Here is a 25,113-nt window from a genome sequence, read left to right as displayed (position 1 = left end):
GGAAATGTTCCACTTAATATTCTTACATGATTAGCGATGTCTCGCGGGTAAAGAAACAATAAAAAGATTGGAAAATCTCCTTTTGTGAATGAAAATTTGCCAAAGGGGAACCACGTCCTCCCCTCTCCATAGATCCGTCAGTAAATTAACGCACCCGCGTATCATAGCATCCTCCACATTCGTACAGTTTCTTTACTTTATTCCTTTGTCGAAACGTAATAAAGTAAGCTTGCGTTAAATTGAAATACGTTTGATTAATTCAATCACTTTGTGCCGTACAAAGTTTCGTGCGACTATCATATTTTGATGATTATCGCGTGATCTATATTTTTTCGAGCAAGTTCAGCTAATCTCGGGAGTGCCATGTAAAGTATCTCGCGATTTGATGTCTTTCGGTAATCGTCTAATCGGTAATCGTAATTAGTTGTGTTTCGCGAACGAGTGTTGAATGTGTGAGTGCCATGAAGAAACGACCGAAAGCATGAGAAGAGGAGCAGGCCTGGGTGGCATCGGGCAACGGCGGAGTAACCACCAGGTGAGCAACTTGATAATTCATTCTACTTGTTACTTGCATAATTAACCATTGCAGTTCCCGCGATAGTCGCATGATGTATTCTATGCACCAATACACACTCAATATTATTCATTGTGTTGTACAAATTTATATGTATGCGTGCATCTTAAACCAGTTCCAAATTTAGCAAGCAAGCGTGAACAAACACGAATAAACAACTCGCTTCAATTAATTCGAATAGCACTGCTGGTGCGGCGATACCGTTCGCATTCATTGGAGCGAATTGTTCATTCGTGTTTGTTGCTCTCGCCTAGTTGTTCTGAATCGATTTTAAAGATGTATGTGTCACAACTGAAAGCACTAGCAAAAATATAAAAATTCATAGATCGTTCTATTATTACGTATAAATATCTATATAAAATTTGAGTACAATTCTCTTGGTTTCAAAGTTATTTCAATTATTTTGTTTGTCTGGCTCTTATGTAAATAACGCTTTGTAGTACTTATTTGCAAATTTAATGAAGAAGTAACATTACGAATTAAATTAAATTTTTTTATATGTACTAATGAAACTCTACTAAATATTCATGCAAAAGTTTATTCGGATTTACTTGTTTTAAAGTTATTTACCTAAAATTGTAGCAAAATATGATAATTATTGTGCTGCATAATCCATTAAAAGTTGAATAATTTGTTGTTCTGCTTCTTATAGTTGATTTTCATTGTGTATTTACAAAATTTTTTTTAGATGCTTTTAGTTAACATCGTACAACCAAAATATTCTTAAATATGTTAATGACTTTAATTATGTGAAATAGAAATATTTAATAAAAAATAATTTTAATTTTTAAAAAGGACTATTTCTGCAGAAACAAATCTTTTAAAAATTTATAAATAATAATATGATTTTCTCAAAAAAGACTACGCGAGTTATCTCCGTGTCTTAATTATTAAATATTAACGTTTCATGAACATTGCTTATCAGGACGTAAAGCAACCTGATACTGAATATCAGATTGCTTCTCGCTCTCAAAATGAAATAAACTACAATGTTTATGAAATGTCGACATTTAATGATGGATTAAGAAATGGAGATAATCTGCAAATATGTATATTTATTAATATTAATACTAATCAATAAATATACACGTATATATGTTTATTAATTAATACATTTTAATAGAAATTTTTGTTGTACACAAATTTTTTTATGACAATTTCCTTTTTTTTATATAAAAATCGGATTATTACTTATTAAAATAAAAAATATAAATTAAAAAAAAAATTGTTCTTGCAGAAATAGCTTTTTAAAAATTATAATTATTTTTTATTAAACGTTTTATTAAAAAAATGAATTAAGATTTTATTTGGTCAGTAATTAATTTTGACTGACAATCATTATATAAATATTATTAAGCACTTAGAGCTCAACTTTTATGCTCTTGTTTATTACTTTGTAATTAATTTTGAAATATTAATTATTTGGGCACTAATATAATTTAAATTTATTTACGTTTTTCAGATTTGTGTTACAACTCCGTTGCTGCGCATCGTACCCGTAAGTTAAATGAAATAAATCAACATTTATTTCAATTTATAATGAATCAATGAAAAATGTACTATATATATATATATATATATATATATATATATATATATATATAAAATTCCATATACATTATTCCAAAATGATAAACATATTATCATTTTTTTATCATTTTTTACATTCTTTGCCAAGGACACTATAAATAGATTCTGAAGAAACGCATTGCATTTTAAAAGAATTAAATTAAGTTTAAAACTTCGTTTAAAACCGTTTTAATACATTTATTACATTTGCTACATTTATTACATTTAATAATGTGGCTTGACTTCTCTCATTTCTACCAAGATTTTTCAACTGTATTATAACTGTGTGTATAAATTCATTTAATTTACATCGATTGTATATTTCGATAATATGATTTTTTTATGTCTGGGTTGTCGTGATATTGCGCGGTCAAATTCAATCGAGTCGAGTCGGTCGCTAGTAAACTTGCAGAAGTATACTTGAGCTTTAATTTCGGCCTGTAGACAGTTATTTCAGCACGGTGTGTATCGGTAGGGTATCGATGACGGTATCAGTAGCTGCGTGGCGCCAGTCAGCAGGTGCGTAGAATATTTCCGAGACGAACACGCGCGCCGCGACTATCGTAACATGCGCGTTAAACGTACGCTTCCACCTCGAACTACCGTGGTGAAGCACGAGGGCGCGACAGAGAGAGAGAGAGAGAGAGAGAGAGAGAGAGAGAGAGAGAGAGAGAGAGAGAGAGAGAGAATAGAGCATAAAACGGTAGGAGGAAGGGGGATGCCAGAGAGAGGATGGAGGATGCTTGCGCTGGTGGTGGCGGAAGTCGCGACGAAGGGTACGGGTCCGGGGGTGGATCGAGAGCGAGAGCGCTGCAACGCGTCGGAGGAGGGCGAGAAACACGGCTGACGAGAAGGGGGTGGCTGCTGGTTAAGGGGTCCACGAACCAGAGAGCGAGAGAGGGAGGAGAGAGAGAGAGAGAGAGAGAGAGAAGAGCGAGAGCAGAGAGTGGGAGTGGAGTTAGGGAGTGAGAGGACGAGAGGGATGCTGGGGCGGTTCAGGAGAGACCGAGTTCACGCCGAGTGGAATACGGTAGTTTGTGTCAGACCACGGAGCTCGGAAGATGCTCCCGGTTGTTTACGAAACGGGCGGACCACCCTCGTCGCGACGGCGGCGTCGCGCCACCGCGGTTCCTCTCGTTCTCGCCGCGTTGACCGTTTCCGGGAAAGCTAAGATAAACGCGAGAAACACTGGTGCCGGTGGAATCAGCAGAGTAACATCTACTGCCACGATGATGACCATGGCCTTAACTGTCTTCTTGGTCCTGGTGCCCGCAGCGTTTCCTGAGAAGATTCCCATTGGTGAGCGTTGTTTGTGTGTTGTACATACGGCGTTATCGTTGTATATATACAAGTATATATACGGCGCCGAGAGTTCCGAGTGATACCGAACTTACAGCTATAGACATTTTGCGAGAGACCCGTCGAGTCGAGTGCTCGCCGGGCTCAACCTCGTCGAGCACGTCTGCCGTCGGCAGAAGGGTTACTGAACTCGGGGTATACATAGCCACCGTGTGCAAACATACCGTTCGCTTATGTATTCTAAATACTCGCACGGCATGCTCCAGTAATAATATCGGCTCCTCCTCCTCCGGGGTAACATCACGTCGATTACATTCAATAGAAAAATGCGGCAAAATAAATAGCTTCATAGTAGGTAATGCATGACATTGCGATCGCTACTTCGTACCGCCATTATTTCAATTGGAGCGCACTTAATTACGGCGCTCGAATTCGCGCTCCATTGTACGATATTTTAATGTTTGAGATAATATTTTTCTGCGCAATGGGTGATGCCAGTTATATGAGGAACATTAGTAGTAGAGAATAATAATACTGAAAAGCAAAATTCTATCGATATTATATGATGTAGTCAAAAGAACGTTTCCTATTTCACATGTTGTTTACGTTGTTGGTTGCGTAACGATATCGTTATGGCATGAAAGCGCACTCTGTAAAATATAGTTAAATTTATTTTTTTTTTATATTTGAAACTTTATTATTACCGTTGTTTCTTTACAAAGATAGAGACAAATAACATTTTTTTAAAACTAATTATTGCACAAAGAAAATATTTAAATTTTATTTTTTTCATTTGCATTTTATTATTGTGACTGTATAATACAGGAAAATATTGAAAATGACATAAATCTAATCGATTTTTAATAAACAAGTTGAATTATATTTATACCAATGTTTTTTTATAGTATGTTCTTGGTATATTAATAAACAAATCATTAATTTCAATTATAATTTCAATTATTATTTTAAAATTATGCTCGTTATTTGTTTTAATCTTTTTTTTTTGAAGTAAGAATATTATCTCTTTTTTTCTCTTTCGGTATATATATATATATATATCAATTTACACGTAGAAAATTTTTCTTTACACGCGCGTATAAGTTATCAAAGAAATTGTTAATGTAAAAATATGTCGGAATCAAGTCAGGAGTTATAAATTCTTTTCCATCTTAAAAAGGGAATCGAAAGAAAGTTCAGCTGAGGTTGTTTTCGAAAATCTCATGTTTCATAGGACGAGTTTCTTGTACATGAATAATTTAACTTCGAATAATATGGCTTCTATCAATCTTGTTTTACAATTTGAAAATAAGGAAGTACGAGGAAATAACAGGTAAAAAGCACATAAAGAAAGGATAGGGCAAACGATCGTAAAAGTTTCTCATTTGGAGAACTGAACTTTGACATGTCGATTTCAAACTCACGCATGGACATTTTTTCGTCAGGTCGTGACCGAGTTTTATGAAAAAAACGCGTAAAGCGTTTTTGCAGGCGGCCAAAACGGTACTCGAAAAATATACAGACGGCATAAATACTACCGGACACGGTTCCAGCCTGATAAATATTGGAAGCTTACAAAATATTTTTTTAATCGTTAGTAACATCGTTGAATGTTTAACTTTTTACGTACTTTTGCGATACGTTTATTTATATTTCAACATACGACCCGTGTAAATATTATCGGGGCTCGCATCATTACCAATATTACAGGTACAAACAGTATTTTTCGCGACCATCTGTTTTCGACGGATATGATATTACGATATTTGATGTGTACTCAACGTGGTCACTACGTTGCAGCGGAATATATCGACACGTCGAGATTGCAGTACGCACAGTATGTATAATATAGTAATAGCGGTTAATCAATTGATTGTACCAGCACGTCTGTATTTGAAGCGTTTCAGCGCTATGTATAAATACTCGATATTTTTAATTCGATATACCGCTCTAGATCTCTGTAACAGCTTATATTCCATAACCGTATATTATCTTCTGTAGTCGAAAATTAATTCCGTCGATATTTACCGATCAGTTTAGATTGCGAAGCCATCATGTGTTATTCAGCACTGCAATTGCAATTGAATGAGAATTTATACGACTTATCTGTAAGCTTCGCCTATATCATTATGCCAAAATTAACCACGGTGTGTAGTAAATGCTTATCCTGCGCAAATCATCAAATTATGGCAAAACAAAGATCATAATGTCATCAAATCTATATCGGATGTAGATGCTATTAAATATTAGCCAAGTCCCCTTAATATTTTTCAATAAGCCAGCTGCATGGAAATAGCGCTATATGGAAATAATACCGTAACGGATGAAGCAGTGCAATTTAATCGATTCTACGAATGTGCACCTGCTCGCACATGCCCGAAAATCGAAGCGTATTGTAATTAAATCGAGTCATCAAAAAGCATTTAGCCTGGTCCGTATGAATTGTGCAAAACATTACTGCTCCGATGGATTACCGCGCGCGAACGTTTACCGTCGTTCTTCCGTTCTCATGAAATATTCCGCCTCTCACCAGGCACGTCGACACTCTTGTTCTCTTCCTTTCTTCTCCGTTGGCTCTTTCGTCGATCAGAAATCCTTCGAACAAAGTCGCTTGTAGAACGATGCTCGTTTAAAAGCTTGACAGATTATCGCTGTTGCCAATTTTAACGGATGCGGATGCGGATAGCTTCGATAGTGGGAAATAGAGAAACTAACGGAACTGAAAGAGAAACGGGTACATATCGGGTATCGAAAAGGGAAAGAAAGAGAGCTAGAGAAAGATAGACAGAGAGAGAGAGAGAGAGAGAGAGAGAGAGAGAGAGAGGGAGGGGGGAGGGGGAGAGAGATGATGAAGAAGAAAGAGAAAGGATACGAGAGAAGCACGTTGAGCGAGTAGTGAATAATGAATGTCTATAGAAATGACGGCATCTCTCTTCTGCAGTTATGCGAATGAGGAGAAACCGGGTAAGTCGTCGAAAAGACGAGGAAGATTGTGGCACGAGAAACGTCGACACGGGGGTGTGGGTGTGGGTGTTGCGGAAAGGGTTCGTTGCCTCGTTCAAATTATGTCGCACGCGCGAGTTGTATTTCTCCTCGTACTGCTCTGTCGTACTTCAAAGCCACTGCGTGGCGTATACTTTTGGTGGAATTATGCGAAAGGGATAGTGAAAATATCGGAGGTAGGTAGACGGTTGACCTCGATTTACGACACATCGGATATCAACGCTCCAGTTCATATTAACGCGATGTACACGCGCCGCGCGCTCACGTTTTTTCATTAAAGCTATAAAATTAATGCGCACGTGAGCGTACACTCGCAAAAGAGTTTTAGATTTTGTTTTTCGCTTCTAGTTGTGTTGTAAAGTTAATACTAAAATAGTATCACGCAATAGTGCTTCCATACGCACATATAAATATGATATTTTTCACTGTTTAAATGAATAGTGAAATTAGCACGTAATATTCTTATCATTTTCGCGTAAATACGAATGATAAAAAGATTACAAATAATAATAAAAAATTTTAAAAATTTAAAAATATTACATATTAATACATATTACATAACAGATCGATTAAAGTTTTGATTAATAAAAGAATATATTTATCAAATTTTAAATGTATATTTTCAAATGTTGTTTTCAAAAAAATTTCTCGTATTTATTTCACGTATTCATTTATATGTAATTTAATTGACACCTTTATATATGTGAAAGCTGAATATTTTGAGAGCATGTTTCTCTCGTAGGTAGATACGTATATTTTAGAATCTTCAAAGAAAAAGTGTTTCACCTATTAGGCAGCGTTGCAGTAGTATTCATGCTTGAGTGTAAAAAAATTAATTAGGAACTTTTTCAGTTGCGCAATTGACATTTTTTTCTTCCGCCAATTATGAGCATTAATATTTTTTCGTGTCAGAAATCTTCAAAAGATTTAAAGAGTTGATCTCATTTTTTTACGTATCTTTAAGCCTTTGAAGACAGTCTTTGAAAACAAGAAAAGGAGACGATAAAAGTCTTTGTTCGAAAGAAGTTGACTCACTTACACAATTCAAATTAAAATCTTTTCCTTTGCATTTCATTTTGCATGACGTGTTTCACAATCTATAAACTTTTACAATGACCTGTAAAAAATACACGACTTATGCACATTTTTGTGTTGAAAAACACTAAAAGTATAATCATTATTGATACTTAAGATTGATATTAGATAGAGTATTAAACTAATATTTTTCTGGCAAACTTTTAGGTTTTTAAAAATAAGATAAGAGGGAAAAATATTTTTCTAACAAGCGACTAGCACACTTCTCTGTTTCTCTCTTTCTCTTTTTGAATGCGTTGAAGATTATTAAAAGATTTAATCGAGTGACAGCGATGGAACTTTAAACGTTCTTGGTATGTGATTGATACTCAGAATGCGCATCCACTGGCCGTATCATGGTACATGGTTGAAGATACTGGCGTGCGATGCCTTTGTGAAGGGAGGCAAGGGCATCTACCACTCAAGCAGACCCGTCGGTCGCCTAATGCGATTAATAGCACGGTACTGTCAGACAAGGGAGACAGGACCATGTGCCCGTAGCCTTTCCATCGTGCCTTGCCTTGCCTTGCCTTGCCTTGCCTTGCCTTGCCTTGCCTTGCCGTGCATACTGTCGAAGAATTTGCCTTCCGTTGCTAGAGGTCGGCAGATAGGAAGGCGAAATCGAATTTTCGTGCGTCCGAGGTATTGCGCAGAGTTAAAACGAGAGTCGGAGAGAGAGGAAATTCTTGCTGCTGCATCGTCCAAGTATCCGTTATCGCCGTTTGAGACCGGCAAGCGATTTAATGGTCAAACGGCCGAAATGAGGTTTCAAAACTATGCAGATAATTTTCTTACATTTCGATACGTCAAGAAAAAAGGATATTTAATTGCGTAATCGTGACTTATTATGCATATTTCACTAAGAACACAACATAAAGGTCTGCTTAATACCGTAATGGACTTTTGAAACTTTGTTAATAATCAAGGTATTAAAATTGTAAATGTCTTGAGACGCGAAATGATTTAGTTGTACATTGATATTCTTACTGTGGAGAGGTATGAAAATTACAGAAGGTCGACACAACAGAGTTACAAAGAATGAACAAGCGTTGACGTTCACTGTAAGAATTTTCCTATTATCCTTATTGCGATATCAATACAAAGGACAAGCGTTCGACGCAGGCACGTTGAAACGTCGGAATGTCTCGTGCGTGGTGCATCCGACTGCCAATTTATTGTTCGCATAATCGCGCGCAATCGGACTGCCGTTATTCGGCGGCCGTGTAATGCCAAGCCGAGCTGCGCTGTGTTTCTATAATTGATGCATTGCCCTCCCTATTAGAATGACAAAACCGCTGGTTCCTCGTATATGGTCATCGATGCGTATTCGAAGTCGAACACGACGCGCCGCTGCACGGTATGCCCTCTCTATGAATCGGTACCCTCCGGCACACCATCGGCATTCGTGCTTGCTGCACAGAACGTCCGCGTTCTGTGTGTTAAAGCTATTAATATAGAAATTCGAGCCCGCAAATTTCCGAAATTCACCGCGGCCGAAGATTCCGCGGTTTCATTTCCACGGCGCAATCGTGTTTCAGTTGATTTGCTTTATCGGGGTATATTTCGAGACGCCGCTATCGATGAGCGGTCGCTCTTACGGTCAATTTGCTATATTTTCAAATCGTCTATTTAACTAACAAGAGCAGAAATTATTATGTAGAAAAAAAAACGTATGTGCATGTTGTTTCAATGAATATGTATTTGTTACCATGTGTCGCTGGATAAAGCGAATTATGTGGCTTTACTGCAGAATGAAAATATAAGTCGCCTGTTTAATCTGTGTATACGTACGTACGTACTCGACGAGTACTTTCGTGATATCTCTATTAATTCCGATTATTTCTTCAGTCACAATACAAGCGTTATGCGGTTTATTAGGACCTTATAAATCGTATTGTAGTGGTGAGTAAATAGGATTTTAAGTGAAGAACACTGATTTACTTCCGCTCGCTTCGATTTGGTCTACTAATTCTCTTGGACGCCACGAAACAATTACTCTTGCGCCCCATGGCTATAATTTACTTGGATCGTGAGTTTTTAACTTCAATCCAATTTATTCTACAATCCTCTTTTCCTGACTACATCTACTATTAGAGGAGACGTTGTAAAACTTCATTCTTTGCAAAACTTTGTACAAACATTGAAAAATGCAACAATACATGTTTTCGTAACAATCGCGAAACTTTGCGAAAATTCATTTAATAAACAATTTATTATATTACTGCACGATAGCAGGACATTTGATTCATTTTAATGGGATAATTATAACAATACTTTGAAACGCCCATATGACGTATTTGGATGCCTTGTGCATTTGTCGTATAACAATATATGCCAGTCTGATTGTTGAGCATCAGTGTCGATGGAATGCATATCTATCCATGTCGGGGAATAACGTTACTCCACTACTGCCACGTACGCGCCCTACGATGTCATGCTGTAGACTGCGCCCGCCATTACTATCGTTGCGGCAATAGCAGAAGCGTGGAAGCATCAGAGACGACCGCGAGTAATCCGATATTACCGAGCCGCTTTCCCTCGCGGAGCTGATATGTCTTCATAGGAGACGTCGTAAGGGTTTTCAGCCAATAGGGGCTTATTGTTACGAAAAGCGTACTTACCATTGTATCCATACAACGCGCTCGCGGTATTACATGTACCTTGCGTGTACATTTACATTGGTAAAGGTATAAAGTTAATTCCTTATTTGTGTTACATTACATTAAGATAATTATTCGTGGAAAGTACGATTTTGTTAAAATATCGAAAAATTTTAAAAATTAACTCGATACACATTTAAAAATAATTCTATCAGACATCTAAATAATTATGTAGGACGCTAAGCGTTGATGACAATGCTGCAAAAGGCTGCTTTAATATTCTGGCAACCAGTTTAAGTGTCCCATATAATTATTTTGATGCTCCAAACAAAATTTTTTTCAGATCTATATCTAGCTAAATTTTTAGATATTTCAGGAAATTCGTTCTCTCCGTGTTTCTATTTGATATAGGTATAATTTTTTTTTTAATTCTCAAATATATATTCGAATATATATTCTCTCTTGAAATTCTTGAATTATTTTTATTACAGTTATTTAGAGATATTATTTATTTTTTATAAATAGAGAGAGAGAGAGAGAGAGAGAGAGAGAGAGAGATGAATATCGTACACTTAGAAGATGAAAGCATATTAAATTTAATAGCTGGCTATATCTGATCGATTTTTCATTCAATTGATTGCGTTTCGAAACTCCGTGTGGTTATTTCTATAAGAGTCGCGTACGCATCTTGCTCGTGTATTTTTCGACTGTATATGCATGCGCATGTTTGCTTGCGATGTAGCATGTATCTTCCAGTACATAGGAATAACGTTACCGTTAGGTACAAGTCTACATACGTGTCTTCTCTTCGCATACGGATACCGCATATACGTTATCTATGATAGCTCGCAGTGGAAAATGTCAGTGGCTCGACCACCGAATGTAACCCGAAGCTCTTCCGCTTTCTGTTAAAATATATATACACGTTTCGGAGATGTCTGACCAATCGACCATAGCAAACGCGTAAAATAGTGTTGCGTCTGCGACGCATCCAATTTTATGTAATAGTATAATCGTAGAACAAAATAATATCCGTTATTTTAAAAAATAGAAATAAAATTATTCTTACAATTAACGTAAAATAATATTACAGCATCTGCAGCCATTCTATAAACAGCAAACTCTATAATCTTACTTAATATCGATCCAAAATAATTTTATATGCAAAACTTTTATCTGTCATTTTATGTCTATAACAAGTTTATATATGGCTTGCGATTATTTTTCGTTATTCTATTAGGTGTTGGAATTAATTCGTAGCGTTTTTAATGAAAGAATGTTATTTATTTCACATGAGCATTAAAAAATACATTAATGAAAGTACTTCCCATCACTTGTAAAACGCTACGAATTAATTCCAACACCTAATATTATACAATTTACATTTCACGCGGATTTCTTGAATGCATCAGAAGTAAAAAAATTTTAATTTTTTGTTGTAAAGAAATTCTTACATTCTGTTTACAATCAGGATAGGGTGATTAAAAAGTTTTCGAAAGCCAAGGTCGGCGAGAAAAAATCCTCCCTTAGCGATAAGCTGTCGTGGTTACGCAAGATATCGTACCGTCTGCCGTGAAGATTGCAGAAGAGTTAGTGGCGTTGGCGGGGATATCGCGCGGTAAAGGTAGTGGGAAATAAAAGACGAGGTAGTAGAAGGCGCCGGCTTTGGTGGAATCAGTCGGAGAGGAAGTAGCGTGGGAGCAAGCGGTAATGTCATAGATCGACTTGGGGACGTTTGCACAGGAAGTCAGAGGACGATGGAGGGAGGGAGAAAAAAGGCGAAAGTGAACCGCGAGAGAAAAATCAAGGATAAATCGGCAGACGAATAGGTAGGATGGAAAAGAACGAAGAGGGAAAGATAGATAGATAGACGGGTAGAAAGAGGGAAAAAGAATTATCGTGAGAGTCGACAGAGGCGAAAAGCACGCGGAAAGAGCCTCCACGATAGTAAGGGAGACATAAGGCACGTGTGAGCTTTTCGAGAGAAACGTCGAAACGCGGTGGCGTACGAGTAAAAGCGGAAAGGATGGAAAAACGGGCAGACGAAGAGGTGGCGAGACGGGGATACGTCGGTGGTTGCGTGAGGAAATGGTAAAAGAGAGAGCAGAAACGGGACAGGAATAGAGGGATCGATGCTTGACTCTGGTCGGGTTGGTACCTATACCCTTCTCCTCTGCTCTCTAGCCCGGTCGCTTCGCTTCCAGAGCCGCCACCAACACCGTAGTCCGTAGTACGGCCATTTGCCAGCTTCTTCTTGCTCGGATCCGGGACGGTTATTAAAACCCAAGTGTGGCCCAAGTCATGCCCCGTCACCGAAAGGAAGGCCGAACTTTTCCCTACTTCCGATTCTTTGCTGGAATTTAATTAAGGCCGCGACAAGGAGCGGCAACGTCGTTTCGAAGATCGGCCGACCCATCGCCTTTATAATATCGTGCTTATATTACCGACACTACCGCGCTATCACGAACCGATTAATGCCCGAGGAGGTAATACGTCGTCCGTGCAAGAACACCGCATTGTCGCGCCGGTACCATCTTCTTCTGTTTGCACTCGAGTCACGTACCTTGAGAATTCTCGTGGCTGCTGATAGTCGTTTGTTCAAGAAATAGGCGTAGCATATGCCGGTGTAATATGTCATTTCTTCACAAGATAATTTGTATTTTTGAAAATTTATTCATCACACGCTTTCTATTGTCTCATTAATAAACTAAAATACATTAAATTTAATGGAATCATTTAACTTGGGGAATTGTTTATTTACAAGCGAATTGTTTATTCATATATACATATATACATTTAGCTATGATAAAAATTTTATATACAGACAGTATAAAATATAGAGAAGAGAGAGAGAGAGAGAAATTTACAATAAAATTTTATAGCAGATGAAAGAATACCATACTAATCATACAGAAAAAGTGGCTTCGGTCAAATTACAATAATAGATACTGTGATATATTGTAGATTATGCTGATTAAAAGTTTCCCTAGGAAAAATCCCATAAATCCCATAAAAAATGGATTTTGCTATATCCTGAAAATTACTATTTTGATCTGATCGCGAACTTGGAGTATCTTTAAACTATTCATTTCTTGGTAATTCTATCTTAATACTTATATGCACAGAATGAGACGAATTTTAATTGATGTAAAGAAAACACATATATTTTATTTAACGAGAGATTTATCATTCTTCACGTATAGCAGGCAAAATGGAGATGTATTCTGTATCCTATACGCAGCATTGTTATAAACTTGGAAAGTAGAGAAATCAGGAAAATTGGAAACGATTAGGAAAATCAGGGGAATGTCAGGGAATTTTACAAAATTTTCTGAAAAATTAAAATTCTCTCTCTTGATTAATTTCAAAGTTTGAAATATTAGCAAGCAATGTCAGCAACATTAATAATAATTTACATTGCTATATTAAATGGTTCTGTCAAGATAATATTTAATAGTTTCCGGAATCAGGACAAAAAAACAAAAAAATTTTTAATATTATTTCAGGCAAATTATGCAATTTATTTGGAAATCAGAGAAAAGTCATGGAATTTTAGGAACGAGGAATTTGACAACTCTGATACGTAAATACAACACGTTCTGGCCCGGGCTTAAAAAATTGAGCTGATAAAATGATCTTGACATCTTCATTTTGCCTGCTGTGCTGCTTAATTCTTATTCGAAAAGAGAGAGCCATCAAATGGATCAAAAAATTTCTATTATTTGGAGTCATTTTTCAGAATATCGTTATATATATTTTGTATTATACACGAATCTTGAAAAAGTAGCTTTATATAGTCAAAGTGTTAATAAACTTATGATCGCGATCGTATCCCGAGAAGTGGCTATTACGTATAATCGGCAACAGGAATCGTTTCCCGACCCTCGACGTGAATCCCCATTCAAGTTTAGACGGGAATGTATGAAAGCAGAAATAAACGGAAACGGGAAGTGCGGTACGGAAAGAGATCGCGAGCGCCTCTTTTGAGAGGCGGCGTGCTTCATGTTGAAGAAGAACATCCCTAAAGCTGGCGTTCCACTCGTAATTTTCCCGCTTTGGTGACTCTGTTACGAGTTACCCAGCGGGTCGGCAGAACGACTGAAATCCCACTTGGCAGACCACTGCGGCTTGGGAACATGACAAGGGGTATACTACCCTCCCTAGAGTGAGGCCCTTATGGGACCACATTACTGCTCCGCGTGCGATATTCGTATTTACATGCTATACATCAGAACGTCTAAAGTGGCCCGCGATACCTACGTGCCTTCCATAGAAGGTTTCGAAACACGAGATCGAGCCGTCACGCAGGCTTAACGTCCATACGCGTATGCCGTTACCCAAGGATCCGCAAATATTTATCAAGTACACACGATTTCGGTTTTCCGATCTCGAACGTTGCGGGATATTTGACGTCTGATGGATAAAGCTAGAGAGAAATGCGACGTCTAAAGGATAACTTCCAAAGGTATTGGCGCAATAACGTCCGTAAGCGACTAATAGCAGTAATGATAAAAGCTTTTACAATGTCGTATTTTGAATAAATTCTGACATCATATCACATCACATTATGTTGTATTGCGACTGCAAAACGTATCGTAAATGCAAAGTAAAAATTGGTGCGGTAACTTACAATACATTCATGCATTTCGCGTTTATCACGCTCGAAACTGTAATATCTAGGTATTATTACAAAATATTAAAAATAATAACACACACGTAAGAGAACATATAAAAAGATTTGATATACAATTTTACAACGAAATAACGATAGTGAGTTTATGTGAGAGGATATTAATACCGTAACATGTATCGCCACATTGTTTCTACCAAGCGAGCGGTATTTACTGTAAGTGCCTCTCTCGCGGGCAGAATGAGCATTCTTGTAATAACGGCGGAATTTGGCGTAGCGCATAAGCTTTTATCGTAAAGCTGCGAACGAGATAGAGAGTGAGCAGTATCCGGCTGGTGGCCTTTAATGGCGGAGATTATCTAAGATAGTAGATATCGCGCGGGGAAGTAAATTCCACGGATGGCCAAGACTCTACACGGCCAGAGGATATTTCCTACGATATTTTATCGCCCACCGTGCGTGATACGACGGCCCATTAATCCTGTTCTTGTTCCTGGACTCCGTCTCTCCTTCTATCCCGTGCCTTCTTTCCTTTCTCATCGCTCGTTCGGATCATCTTCCTCTCTTCCTCTCTCGCCTTCTCTCCGTGACTGTCCTCAACCGGAAAGATGATAACGGGGCTGTAGAAACAGTTTGTTACGTGGCACCAAAAAGGCGCGATGCGAGAGAAAGAGAGAAAGAACGAGACGGGGGGGGGAGGGGAGAGAGAGAGAGAGAGAGAGAGAGAGAGAGAGAGAGAGAGAGAGAGAGAGGAAAGGAGTTGGGGGAGGCTCTGCGCTTTTCGGAACGGTTAATATTTTTAAGAACCTCTTCTCTCCTTCATAGTAGTAAACCCGAGACTGAGACGCTCTCTGAATCATCTGAGACAGCTTTATTTGCGACCGTCACACCGGCTTCGACTATATACTTTCCTCGCTTTCGTATCGCTTGCGATATTATATATAATAACGTGTCGTAAATGTCATTCGCAACTTTTCGATTGAACACCCTGAAAAATATATCAAGTATGACTATGTATATTCCCCGAAAATTGACATTACACTTTTACGCGATGCCGGTTGTGGAAAGTCGCATCTTGAAACCGTCGGGGCTTTGCATACTGTTACCACAAATTCAGTCGCGGCGTGTAGGTTTTACATATTGTTTCCACAAATTCCGGCGCGCGGCACCATCCCAAATGTGCTATATTTCTAACCCGGAAAGAGTACCCAAAAGTACGTTAAACAAGAATGATACTAGAACATTCGAGATCAAGTGGTTGGAATAGAGAAAATTAGATAGCGTTATAGCAGCTTGTATGAAGACGGATGAGAAAAGACTATTTCGCATATTCGTCCATTGCCATAGCTGATGCGTACGGGCTGTTTCACGTCTTGCGTTTTGCGTTTCCCTGTATGTAATGGGAGGTTAACTCGCGAGTTACAGCACCAAAGTTGACTCCGGTTTTGCCTTTAGCGGCGGATTAGTGCGGCTTCGCTAGGATTCACGGCGGCGCTTAATCATTTTCATTGCCCTCGGTATGCTGCCATCTCGAGAACGCGGAGGATGAGGCGTTGGGCGGTGGGGTTGGACTTGGGGTTGGGGTTGGGGTTGAAGAGGGAAGCCGAAACTCTCAACGGCCGTCTGTCGCTGCTGCGTCGTCTACAGACGACATAGGAAGTGCTTCTGCAATCGAATTATCACATAGATGTTGGAAAAACGATATAAACTTTTAACTGGTGTGATGGTATCTCAGATAATGTTTTTCAGCTTCTCTCTTCGTTCTTCACAGCAAAATCCTAATACTTGATGAAATATCTTTCGTAACCTCTACTGAATACATTTATCGATAAAATAATAATTGGATATAAAAAAACAACCGTGAAATTCTGTGAAAAATTTTATATTTAACGAAAGAAAATTATAATATTTAACTTGTGTTATTATTGCATGTGTGTAACGCCGATTGATCATCCTATGTTATTCAGAGTTTTATGACTACAGAGTGACACACGTGACACATATTGATAGAACTTATTTTTTTTCAGTTTATATGTAAACCTGTTTCCATAAAAACCAACAGAAAAAAATAATACTTTCTAGCAATATGCATCATGTATGTTGCTCTGTATAATCATAAAAATTTTCATCTCTTGAAAGATGTAGGGGGTTTATGAAAAGATGTTAATATATATAATCGGTTTCTGAGAGACACCAGTAATAAGCGGACGCGTTTCAGCTGTCTGCGTGTTTCGTGCACACGATGGCGAGTTAACTCGCGAGTTACAGCACTGCCGGTGTCTCTGATTTTGCTTTTGGTGCCGGATTAGAGAGGCTTTGCCGGGATTCAGGATGGCGCTTAATCATTTTCATTGCTCTTGGTACATTGCCGTTCCGAGGGGTGGATGAGCTAGAGATGGTGGCGAGGTTGAGGGAACGATTATGGAGGGGGGGGGGGAGAGGAGAGTAAAATTTATCCTTAGTTCTGAATCCTTGTAAGAGAGCGATCATAGGTAGCGCGCGAATGAGCACGAATGTCCCGGGAAATATTGTTCATGTTCCATCGTGAGAGAGGGTTGCGTGGATTGAAAAAAATCTCTGGAGAATCCTGTAAGCATCGATTCTTGGGTCGGTGCGCTTTTTCATGAGAATTTCTATGGCGTTTCGAGTTGGAAACGCGTGCATTGAAGCGTAACTGGGCATCGTTAGGACGCTTGTCGGGCATGAAATTGTGCTGTGATATTTAAAGAGCGGTAATGCACGTCGCGGAATAAAATACGAGTGCCGCAGGAAATATGTATCCGGCGCGCTCTTTATGGCGATATATGACGCGTGCTTCGCCTGGGGTCGCATACGCGGTAAAGGACAACTTTACTGCAGTTTGAAATTGTATTCAGAAAATAACTTGCGGACAACAAACTGAGCTTTGAGCATCGAGTGTCTGAATTCTAAAAAAGAGTAAATTTGACAGTTATTAACAGATATTCCAAGAAATAAGAACGTTAACCGAAACAGAACATCAGAGCATATTCAAATTAATGAAACATTATTTTGCTTAGTTAATATTATATATAAAATGATCGGGCATTAATTTAAATTATACATAACATGATGCAAATAATGGTTATACGTTGTAAAATAGCTACAATAAGAATATTTTATTATTTAAAAGGATGTAATATTAAAATATGAAAATTTAGCGTATATGATACCATGTATATTTGCAAATATGTCACGTTTGTAACAGCATAGCGCCTGATACTGATTTCTATGCAAAGGTACTAATATCACTATTATATTATTTATACAATGTCAATAGTTATATACAATCTTTCATTTTTATATTCTTTGACAGCTATGGTTATGAACGCGTGAGAATTCCCGGGTTCGTATAATCATTGGCATCGTAACAATTTCAAGCAGTCGTTAAGAAATTTCTGCGAAAGACCGCAACCCAAAACTTCATCTAATACGAATTCATACGCATAGTTTCTTCGTATGAATTCCCAAGTAGGCCATGCTATGTGCCTGGCGAGGAGCTGACTATTACGCGGCTGTAGATAGAGAGCTGTTTTGGATTCGCGGCGAAGCCGCGCAGGAAATCGAGATGAGGTCGGAGGAATGAGGAAACGACAGAAGTAGGTCTGGATGATAAAAAGGTGGCGATGCGGGCAGAGTAAGAGACGCCGAGGGGATGAGGTCGCGTATGAGAGAAGAGGTGCTTGGGATCGCGTTTTGTATCGCCAGCAAGATAGCAAAGTTTTCCACCGACGTACATATACTTACCGTGCGGGGAAAGAGGAAGGAGGAACGATGAGAAAAGAAAGCTCGGCACACCGAAGAAGGGTCGAAAGAACGGGGGGATAAGGAAAAAGAGAAAAAGAGTAAGAAAACGAGTCGGAGTTTAAAGAATCGCAGAATGGTTGTATTTTGCAGAGACTTTAAGATTTAAGAAACGCACGTGCAGGCATGACAAAAGCGGAATCGAGAAATGTTACTGTATTGTTACACGGCTGTCGTTCTTACCGAATCGTGTCGCGACCCGTCGCGTCGGTAACATTATGAAAATATCAGGGAAGAATGCTGGTGCTGCCGCTACTATTGTTGCTATTTCTCGTTTGAGTAAGTAACAAGGCGTGAAATTACGAGAGGTATTATCTCACAGTGCGATTGGCAGAATTCGCCAACGGCAAAGCTTATAGCTCGCGGTCCTATAGTCACGGAAGTCGACGAGATAAAATAATAAATCTATGTGTTTACTTGGTCCAGAAATTTTCAAGTAAACGCGACAATGAAAATTTTAATGACTTCCTGCGGATGCTCGCGTCTCCAAGCACTTGCCGAGTCTGCGCCTTTGGTGTAGATGGGGGAGGCAGGTTGGAAAGATCCCAAAGGAGTCCAGAGAAGAGCAGACTGCTCGCGAAGGGACGTTTTCACCCTTTCCTCCTCCTTTCTTAGAAATTATAATCGCGCCACTTACCGCGGCACGGTTCGCTTGTTTCTACGTTTCTCTTTCACCCTTTCTCTTTCCCTTTTTCTCTCCTTCCCCCCCCCCTCTCTCTCTTTCTCTTGCAGATCGTTGATTTCGTTCTGTGATAATTGTGTTTACGAAACGACACGCGAGTTACAGGGCTTTGTAATTCCATGAAATTGTGGACCTTTCGTCGAGACATTATGGGAGATCGGTGTACGTCCTCTCTCGCTGAAAAGCCAAGTGTTCGTATGTTTTTTGGTTTGTCGGATAGATTTTGTAATGAAATGTACATCTTAGCAGAAACGGTAAAGTCTGCCGTTTTGGAGTCTTCGGGAGTTGTTGCTAGAAACTGCGCTAAAGTGAAGACTCCCGTGGGAAAGATACAAACTTCGAGTCGCTTAACGTCGTGGAATTAGCTTAGATTCCAGTGAGATACACGAAACGAGATGCAGGGAAACAAGAAAAAAAGAAATGATCAGCTCTTACGAACAAGAATATATTTTATACAATCTCGTATAAGCGAAATATTTTCTTGCACATAAGAGATATGTTCACTTAATACACGGAGCAAAATGTAGTTTCGCGAAAAGGAGCTGCATTCTCTTTTTTTAAAGACCTCCTGCACGGTATATTAAAAATGCTTTTAAAGCGAAAGGTGCGGTATGCACGCTGCAAATTACTTTTTGGCCCCGAGAGTTTCTTGCAAAAACATCGTTCTCGAACTCGCACCGTTCCGTTCCGCGTGCGCGCCTCGGTTTCTCTCAGGCACCGTAAATAAATTCAAGTCGTCCCTTTAGTGATCGATAAGTTGAAACTACACGATGCTTCACGGTTGTGCGGGTTTAAAGACACGGTATAAGTCTCGGCGTTTTCGATGTGCCCGAGAGCTTTTACAAATTTTATACGAAATAAAGAATGACGATACACGTACACGAATGGACGCGGGGCGTTTCGGAATCTACTCGGTCGCGTAATGGTTCCCTTAATGGCACCAGGATTGAAATAAATATCCTAAAATCGTTAAAGCCTATGGCAAACGACTCTATTTTACGTCTACCAGCACCATTCGCGTCCGCCATCATTCGCCTGAAATACGCAAAGATGTTACTCCCTTCCGATGCATTATCAATAGCTCGTAACACGCTTGTATTTACATTATTTACGATCAATCGTTACTATGGCATCGAGCAATCGTAAATTTACATATCTACTAAACTTATCGACTTTACAGAAATCGCATAGACTGTACATATCTGCGGTCATTTAAAAAAAATCAACTTCGTGTGTTTATTTCGCGAAATTGCGTATAATTGAAGTTTGTTTTTACGATTCGGCCACCATTGTATTTCTACTGTATAAACCATAGTTTTTTCACGATAGTGGTGCGGCAGCATCCGAGTAGAAACCCGTCGCGATCCCCGACGTCACGGCGAAATAGGTTCAACGAGGTTCCGCCTCTCTCGGTGAAAACGTCCTATGTCGGAGCAAAGTAAATCTAATCTTGATTCAGGCGCCATAAAAGCCAGCGCGACATCTCATTTTACGATACGCCGAATACATATGGTACGTATTCTACATACGAGCTGAGCTGGGGCGCGCGTCACTCGGAGTCAACCCCGGCAGTAAGATGTATTAAGCGCAGCGGCTTATAGCACGGTAATATCTGGCCGTGTGAGCTATATCCTATGCGGCAAATCTTTAATCGAGTACTTCGATGACGCGTCCGTCGACACTACGTTAAAAGCTCTGTCTGAAGGATCCGAGTCCTGCTCTCTCTGGTCTCCCGACTGCCACTCTCACAAAAGCTGCCACTCGCCTCATACAAGCTATCGCTAAGTCGTGTCATCGCATATGATACGAGTGAAATATTCGTACATGGAAACCAATAAAGTTACTTTAGCGTACATAAAAAAAAACAGGAAGCGTTGTACATCTAAAGCTATTATCGTATCCTTAAGAAATATTGTCTGTAATCGGATACCGTGTCATTTTAGAGATTCGAGATTTTTACTCGAATCAAGTGCCTTACAAGATATTCGTTTTCTCATACATTTTCAGTTAGAATATTGACTTACTATTTATCGTATGCGAGTCTGCGGTTTTTATAAAATTCATTGTATAGAAAAAATGCTGCTGGATTATAGTAATTAATTTTAATTTCGTATCCATTAGCATGGTATGTGTACTTATTCATGATAAAAGAAAATTTTGACAGGAATTATTGTTCGATAAATATAATATATGTATAATATATGTATAATAAATTTCTAATATAATTTCCTTAGACCATACGGATAGTTACAACTTCTCATGATTAGACTGCTATATCATAGTAGTTCCGTGAAGAGCGGCAATTCGCTATCATTATTGAATGATAATTTCCGATCACGCCCTTGGGAAGTGACGCCAGCATCTCGCTCGATGTCTCTCGGCACTTTACCACCGTAATCTAACCTCGAAATAGTGTCAGCATCCATTAAGGCAGCTATTCTGTTGCTTGCTAGAACGTATATGCGAGCGTAACCACGCGAGTGTACGTCCAGTCAACTTCTACGTTAATGCATACATAATCGAAATGCATTTATGTCACTATTTCTTTTTTAAAATTTAATACAACCCTTTTTTTATTATATTTCTCTCTCTTTCTCTCTCTCTCTCTCTCTCTCTCTCTCTCTCTCTCTCGCTCTCTCTCTCGCTTCGATATCAATGATAATAAAACTTTGAAAAATTTATATATGAAAATGAAATACGTGTATTTTGATAAAGATACGTATCAAATTAGGTATAGTAAGTTGAAAAATATTAAAAAATGGGTAGTATAATAAATTTTTTAAGTTTTTAAATTTTTAAATTTTATTGGCAATCATTTATGACTTCTGTACATTTGCAACGATATAGTACAAAGTTTACATATGTAAACTATTTAGCTATTTAATTTGTAACGTATGGAAAGCCTAAAACGATTAACTTCGCTTCTGCATCAAATCGTCCATTTCCAAGCTAGGCAGCTGTAGCGGATAAATTTATATGATAACTAATGCAATTAGTGCATCGGAAGGAATAGCATATGGCTGAATTAACGGGCAATGTTGGCGAGTACTGCCACTGATTAGCGATGTTAATAATCAGTCGATGGAAGAAAATAAGTAACATTGCGGTTTGGTAGGATGTGTATTACAATGATTATAGGAAAGTTAGAATGTATTAGTGCAGTAGGCTTATGCGTAAATAAGCGGCTAATATTGACAATACGTGATGCTGTAGCACATTGTTGCTCGAAAATCTATAGATAATAGCACCCTGGGTATAGAAATGATTCCAATTCGATATTATCAGTAATAATGCTCAATGCGCTGGACTCAAAAATTAATATCCATGCGAATTTACTGGCACACTCTATGCCGGAAAGTGAATGTAATCAAGCGACCGATATAACGCGGTTACAATCACACCTCTTTACTGTATAATTAAAACCAACTCTCGCTTTGCATGATTTATCATTTGTTTGGCTCGATACAGGTATAATATTTGGATTTAGGTAAAGATGTTAATAATTGTTAGAAAACTAACGTATGAATAGGAAAATAAAAATTACTCCGTACAATGAGATTTAATTACAATTTAATTATAAAACTTTTCGCTTGAAGTAATTTACAATATCACTAATCTGTTTAATTTTATTAACCAGTTGCGCAGTTTTAATATTATTTGAAAGCATTATAAACATTAAATAACATTATTATATAGTAACGTAAATTGATATTTTCACAACAGTGCAAAAAAGATTATAAATTTATAAATTTTTTTGTATTTATTATCAAATTGTTTATGTTTTAAAAATTCTGTGAAGTACAATATCACGGAAAAAAATGTTTTTGGCTACAGATAATTCTAATTAGCTGAAATTGCATTAGCTACCATAGCTATGAAATTTGCTAATACATACAAAGGATTTGCTGCTGTAACTAATATGAGGACATAATAGCGAAGTATGCATGTCTGTTACAGATTAATTTATTTAGCAACATGAAATTAGTTATTGGATATATCTGTGTAAAAGAAAGTTGTCTTTACCACAACTAAATATGATTTGCTGAAACTGTACTCACTACCAAACGTTTATCTGCTACACAGAAAACGTTTGCTGCAATGATCAATACATCGACATATAATAGCAAAATGCTTGTCTATTAAAATGATAATATTTAGGCCTCACAGCTAATGGAAATTAGACTTAGCAGACACGACGTTAAATGTCCATATACTACTACTGAATTTAGCTGTCATATCTAAATTTTAGCTGTAGCAGCAAATCTTTTTTTTCGTGATCGTGTAACAGTAAATTACGCAATAAAAGATAGAGATAAAGATGCGCAGGAATACGTATAATCTTCTATGTATATTTAAATTAATTAAAGAAGATAAAGATGATGAAAAAAAAATATATATATAATATTAAAATATATATATATGTATATATTTCATTCATTCTGAAATCGTGAAAATGGGCAGTAGCGCTTGTCAGTAGACAAGAACATTGTAGCACGGACGTGTCTCTTACAACGTTGAGAGAGTCAATACCCCAAAGAGAGTAAAGCACCAGACAGAAACAAAATTTTGCGGTGAAAGGGCTGTTGGGAAAGGGCCAATAAGGTTTCTGTCGAATTTATTTGCCAAACATTCCAGTATCGAGGGTTTCGTATCGAACGTCAAATATAACTCGAATAGGTAGAAGCCTTTTCCTTATCTGAACTATATATATTGTAGTATTCCACGAATAAAAGGATACGGTGCATAGCATAGTTCTTCATATCTGTCCTTATTTGATTTTTGCATTATGCATTTTTATCTAATTGATTCTTGTGATAGGGAAAATTATATGTCGAAGTAATAAATATTTTATAAAAAATGTAAGCTTAATTTCTTTCAGTAAAAATCACTTCATAAAAATCACACAATTTTTGAATTAATTTGTTGGATATATAAAATATGATTGCGTGATCTTTATGGCAATATGTACACTTGAAGTTTAGAATTCAGAATACAATGATAATTTTTTAATTTTTCGTTTATAGCATGTTTTGTAAAAAAGTGTTACTAACGCCATACCATGAAGCTGCGCAAGTCATCGCGAAATAATTTAGTTTCAATAAAATACATTTTTTAGGAGTAGAAAGTTAGTACACCTATGTGCAGTCGAGCGACAGTTCGTGCTGCCTCCAGAGGATACAGATTTCGGGGCGAGTGCTCGGGAGAAACTTCTTAAGAAAATACGTTCCAAGCAATCGGTATCGGAGTGCGAAGTCTAGTTCGAACTTTCGCGACTGCTCCACCTCGGTCGTCCGGCTAAGCAATCTTCTTGAAACTCTCTTGGCTCCCCCGAGGAATCGCTATCCGAGTTGGTTCAGATGATAAACACGGGACTGTATGATAAGAAGCGTGCTGTATTCCCCGTGATAACGAATAATTGAGCATACAATGTTACGTTTTGCATTACGCAAAACTGTAGCTTGAAGGAAGATTAATACTTTTGAAAAATGAGTATCTTTATTAAATAGAACAGGTTGTGTTAAAGTACATGACATGATACAAGCCGATGCACGTATGAGTTAATATATTAAATATAACACGTATGATTATATTTACATGTACATTTAATATCGTTATATGTGAAAATGAAGTTCATATTAAATCATTTATAATAATAATTTTTTTATCTTCTTAATATGTAAATATCTTTTTTCGGGTGAGATTTAGAATCATTTCATTTTTTCGGAACTGTCTCCGCAGAGTTTTTCAGAGTATTTCAGAGTATTTCTCAGCAAATGTAGAAAGTCAGAAGATCGAAAAAACCTAAAGTTCAAATGTCGAGACGATTTATTGTCGTCTTTCTCCCTCTCTCGTCTTTCTTCTT

The 25,113-nt window shown here is 37.8% G+C and overlaps 1 protein-coding gene across 5 annotated transcripts in view; it reads left to right on the top strand.

Moving 5' to 3' along the window:
* Positions 1 to 378: 378 nt before the first annotated feature.
* GluRIB (Glutamate receptor IB) overlaps positions 379 to 25,113 on the top strand; it is a 226,289-nt gene continuing 201,554 nt past the window's right edge. For 3 of the 5 annotated variants that reach the window (XM_011061700.2, XM_011061699.2, XM_011061703.2), the window contains exon 1: positions 3,116 to 3,442. In XM_011061700.2, coding sequence (XP_011060002.2) covers positions 3,205 to 3,442 — 238 coding nt within the window. In that variant the 5' untranslated portion in view covers positions 3,116 to 3,204. Of the gene's footprint in view, positions 536 to 2,036; positions 2,073 to 3,115; positions 3,443 to 25,113 lie in introns of those variants that run through there. The other 2 variants (XM_087414016.1, XM_011061702.2) reach the window with 2 other exon arrangements.

This window comes from Acromyrmex echinatior, chromosome 15 (genome assembly GCF_024713525.1).
Source record: "Acromyrmex echinatior isolate Ae372 chromosome 15, ASM2471352v2, whole genome shotgun sequence".
Classification (NCBI taxonomy): Eukaryota; Metazoa; Arthropoda; class Insecta; order Hymenoptera; family Formicidae; genus Acromyrmex; species Acromyrmex echinatior.
This window is presented reverse-complemented; position numbering and strand designations above follow the sequence as displayed.